The following is a 4,431-nucleotide window of genomic DNA, read 5'->3' on the forward strand; positions in this document are numbered from 1 at the left end:
ATGCAGACGGCTCTCTACAAGAGTGTCAACCGTCTGCATCACAGTCACCACGCACAGACAGCTCAACACAAGAGTGTCAACCATCTGCATCACAGTCACCACGTGCAGACAGCTCTCTACAAGTGTGTCAACCATCTGCATCCAGTCACCGTGCACAGACAGCTCTACATAGGAGAGTGTCAGCTGAGAAGACTTGGGCGGCATCATCTGCTTTGGAGTCAGGCTGAGGGGAGCAGGAGGCTCCTTCCCAACCTCCCTGTCCTGACCCTGTCCTGCCCTGCCCTGCCCTTTCCTGACCTGTCCTGTGCTGTCCCTCCCCTGCCCTATCCTGCCCTATCCTGGCTGTAGATATGAGCAGGTCCCTCTCAGCCCTGCCCCAGTTGGTCCTTCTGCTCCCAAGAGAGCTGCACCTCCACTCTGAGGGACACGACCACTTTCCTGGCCCCAAACAAACCTCCATAAGTTATGCCTACTCAGGAACTGAATTGTTCAAATCTCTGCTTAGACTGAGAAAGAACTGTTCAGAGCTTCTAGATTGGACTTTCTAGAACTGGAATTTTCTAGAATCTCATCCAAGAGAAAGAACCCCCCCTCAGGCTGCAGGGGATACAGGGGACCCTTCTAGGCATTCCACACAGCAGTCTAGAGGGCACGCCCACCTCTGCACCCCGTGACCCGCAGAGCCTGCCATGGATGTAGTGCCTCAGCATTCCTGGGAGAGGAAGTGGAATCCCGTGTCTTTTGCTAACAACTGTCCTCTGCTGGCTAGACACCAGGGGTGGAAGAAAGGCTGTCTCCTCCACCATGCCAGCCATTGGCAGCAGCACCAGCAAAGGGGGCGCAAATGCCTGCTTGCAGGTGGCTGTGAGGATGGACTGCAGCCTCTGCTGGAAGCTGAGCAGGGAGGCTGCTGAGGGGAGGAGCTCTGGGCCGGAAGAATGAGCTTTCTAGCTTGCTGGCTGTGCCTGGACTCCAACTGTGCTGCTGGTTCCGGCTAGCTGCAGAGGGCAGAGATCATGTAGGCCCCACCGCCATCCACCTGCTGCTCGGAGCCTGATGCCGGGAGGCCACAGGGACGGGGCGCCCCCTGGGGGACAGCGGGCCTCAGGACAGGGCACCGCAGGACACTGTCCTCTAGTGCAGCAATCCTGTCTTGGGTGGGATCCAGGGTGGGGTGAGGACTGTGGAGACTCAGACCCCCCTCATCCACCTCTGCAGACAGTGAGGCCTAGACAGCCAGGGAAAAAGCATGTATGGCCAGGACTTTTCTGGCTGTGGGACAGCTCCCAACCAAGCTGCTTCCAGAACCTTCTTCTCTGGCTCCCAGCACTGCTTTTGCACAGGGTCCTCAGCACCAATCAACTACTAAACTCCAGAGCCAGACCAGAGCCACATACACAGGAGGAGGTGTGTGTGATCTTCCCCCAACAGAGGGAACACCTCACACTCCTCAGCCAAAGAGGTCCTTCTCCTAAACCAGGTGGCAGATGGTCAGTCACAGGCTGCACCTGAGCACAAAAGCATACACATGGAGACACACACAAACTCACATGCATGTATACACAAGTCAAGAGTGCATGCACACACACACATGAATGTATACATAAATGCACAGAAATGCACACAGGCATATGTGTGCACAGAGATCAAGCACACAAAGAGACACATACACTCACATGTGTGTATACACAAGTCACATGTGCATACACATATACCCATGCACGTACGCACAAATACACAGAGAGGTAGAAGGCATGTGTGTACACATACATCAACATGTATGTGTGCACAAGTCATGTTCACATGTATTGCACATGTATGTATGCATACAAATACACAGATTCACGCTGGCATAGGTGTGCACACAGAGCTTTGCACAGAGATACATACACACTTACATACACATAGGCACAAGTCATATGTGCATGCACATACTCGCGTGTGCAAATGCACACAGAGACACAAATATTCCTATACACAGTTACTATAGTAAAGGAACATGCAAGTTGATTCAAGCACACTCACAGGAACACACAGATGCACAAAAACATATGTATTCATACACACAAATACAGAGATGTGTATGCACAGGTGTGTGCAGATGCATTCATGTACAGACTTGGGTTCACGTATACATTAAACACTTACATATGCATATATACCACATATGAATGCAAATGTGCATTGTGCACACATTTCCACATTCATGTACATAAGTGTGTGTGCGTACATGTGCCCACATGTGTGCATGTATACATGTGTATGTGCAAACTGATGTTAGCTGATGCCATGCAGGTTCTATTAGAGCTACATGTGCCTGTCTAAAGTGCATCTCTGTCCCTGAGGCCCAGGATATGACGGAGGCAGAGCTCCTGGGGGTCCAGCCCTATCTCTCAGGCTCTCTGGACAGATGCATTCCACTGAAGTCCAGAGACTGTGACAGTCTTTGGACTCAAGGCCCACAGGAGCAGCTTTTGCCCCAGAGGGTATAGTAGTAAACACGCAGGGTCGTTGGGGTGGGGAGTTGTCCTTGTAAGAAACACGCAGCCCTAAGTTGTGCAGTGATTGTAGCCATTTGCTCTTGGAGCTCGGGAAACACCCCCTTTGACCACTGTGTCCTGGCCATGGGGCTGTGTCACCTCTGGTCCCCAGAGAGAGGGGGGCCTGGGCTTCCAGGAATCCTCTTGAGGCACAGAGTCTCCTGTCCCTGGCTGTCTGGCCTTACCTGGGGTTCCTGCATAGCCTTTGGTCTTGTTCTCCCCGTCCTTCAGCTCCACAGCCAGCCCAAGGTCGGAAATTCGAACATTTCCTGAAAACAAACACAGGCTAAGGTTGCAAGTCGCCCCACAGGAGGACGTGTCTGGCAAGCCCAGCACCGTGCCACTCGGAGGTCCTATCTGCACGAGCCCAGCCCCATGCCGTGCCGAGCGAGGGGCTGGGACAGCATCTGCCCCACGGCTGCAGCCCCCTCCGACCTCACCATCGTTGTCCAGCAGCACGTTCTCCGGTTTGAGGTCTCGGTAGACGATGCGCCGCTGGTGCAGGTGCTCCAGGCCACTGATGATCTGGGCCGTGTAGAAGACAGCGCGCGGCTCAAGGAAGCCAGGGTTCTCCTCGTCCACGTTGTAGATGTGGTACCTGAGGACAGGGCATTGTGGGAGGTGTGTGCTAGAGAGCATGGCATGCGTGGGGTGTGTGTGTGGCAGAGCATGGGGCAAGTGGGGTGTGTGTGTCAGAGCATATGGGGTACATGAGTTGCGTGTGCCGGAGCATGCAGGGCACGCATGGGTTGCATGTGTCAGAGCACGGGGCGTGGGGGGAGTCAGAGTGTGTGGGGCATGTGGGTTGTGTGTGTCAGAGCATGGGGCACGGGGGTTGTGTGTATCAGAGCACAGGCCTTGTGGGATGTGTCACAGTGTGCAGGGGGGATGTCAGAGCACATTAGGTGCGTGTGTCAGAGCACATGGGGCATGTGGGGTGCATGTGCCGGAGCACGCAGGGCGCAGGGGTTGGGTGTGTCAGAGCACGGGGCGTGTGGGGTGTGTGTGTCAGGTGTGGGGAGGTGTGCCAGAGCGCAGGGCACATGGGGTGTGTGTGTCAGAGTGCATGGGGAATGTGGGGCGCAGGTGTCAGAGCATGCAGGGCATGTGGGGTGCTTGTGTTAGAGCACACGGGGCACGTAGGATGCGTGTGTCAGAGCGTGCAGGGTGTGTGGGATGCATGTGTCAGAGCATGGTGTGTGTGTGTCAGAGCATGCAGGGTGCATGGGGTGCAGGTGTCAGAGCACAGGGCACATGCGGTGTGGGTGTCAGAGTGTGTGAGGTGTGTCAGAGCGCGTGGAGCATGTGGGGTGCGTGTGTCAGAGTGCGTGGAGCATGTGGGATGCGTGTGTCAGAGTGTGTGGGGTGTGTCAGAGCGTGTGGAACACGTGGGGTACATGTCAGAGCACGTGGGGGGTGTCAGAGTGCGTGGAGCACCTGGGGTGCATGTGTCAGAGCAGGTGGGGTGTGTCAGAGCGTGTGGGGTACATGTGCCAGAGTGTGTGGGGTGGGTGTGTCAGAGTGCCGGAGTGTGTGGGACATGTGCATCAAAGTGCACGGAGTATGGGCATTGCTGCACAGCCATTGGTCATCTCAAGCCACGGTCTCCACGTCCCTCTGGATAGGTAGCTGCCGGCTGCCTGACACCCTAACAATAGTGTTAGAGGGGAAGAGGCACGTCCTATGAACACCTATGGGACCCCAAGGCAAGTCATAGGACAGCAGCAGGGAGGGCGGAGTCACAGCCAGTCCTTTAAAGCACAGGGAGCTCACAGGTCAGTGGGCACAAAGGCCTTGCCTTGCCTGACCCTGAGCCCTGGGTGGATTTGAGTAGTGGTGTGTGTGTGTGTGTGTGTGTGTGTGTGTGTGTGTGTGTGTGTGTGTGTGTGTG

At 55.3% G+C, this 4,431-nt stretch overlaps 1 protein-coding gene across 1 annotated transcript in view; it reads right to left on the reverse strand.

Moving 5' to 3' along the window:
• Positions 1–4,431, reverse strand: part of Grk1 (G protein-coupled receptor kinase 1) — a 10,902-nt gene that overhangs the window by 3,793 nt on the left and 2,678 nt on the right. Inside the window, exons 3-4 of the mRNA XM_013022776.1 lie at positions 2,981–3,138; positions 2,726–2,809 (exon numbers count right to left, since the gene is read on the reverse strand). Of these exons, the coding sequence (XP_012878230.1) occupies positions 2,726–2,809; positions 2,981–3,138 (242 nt within the window). The remainder of the gene's footprint in view (positions 1–2,725; positions 2,810–2,980; positions 3,139–4,431) is intronic.

The sequence above is a fragment of the Dipodomys ordii genome, unplaced genomic scaffold, assembly GCF_000151885.1.
Source record: "Dipodomys ordii isolate 6190 unplaced genomic scaffold, Dord_2.0 Scaffold64, whole genome shotgun sequence".
NCBI classification, from domain to species: domain Eukaryota; kingdom Metazoa; phylum Chordata; class Mammalia; order Rodentia; family Heteromyidae; genus Dipodomys; species Dipodomys ordii.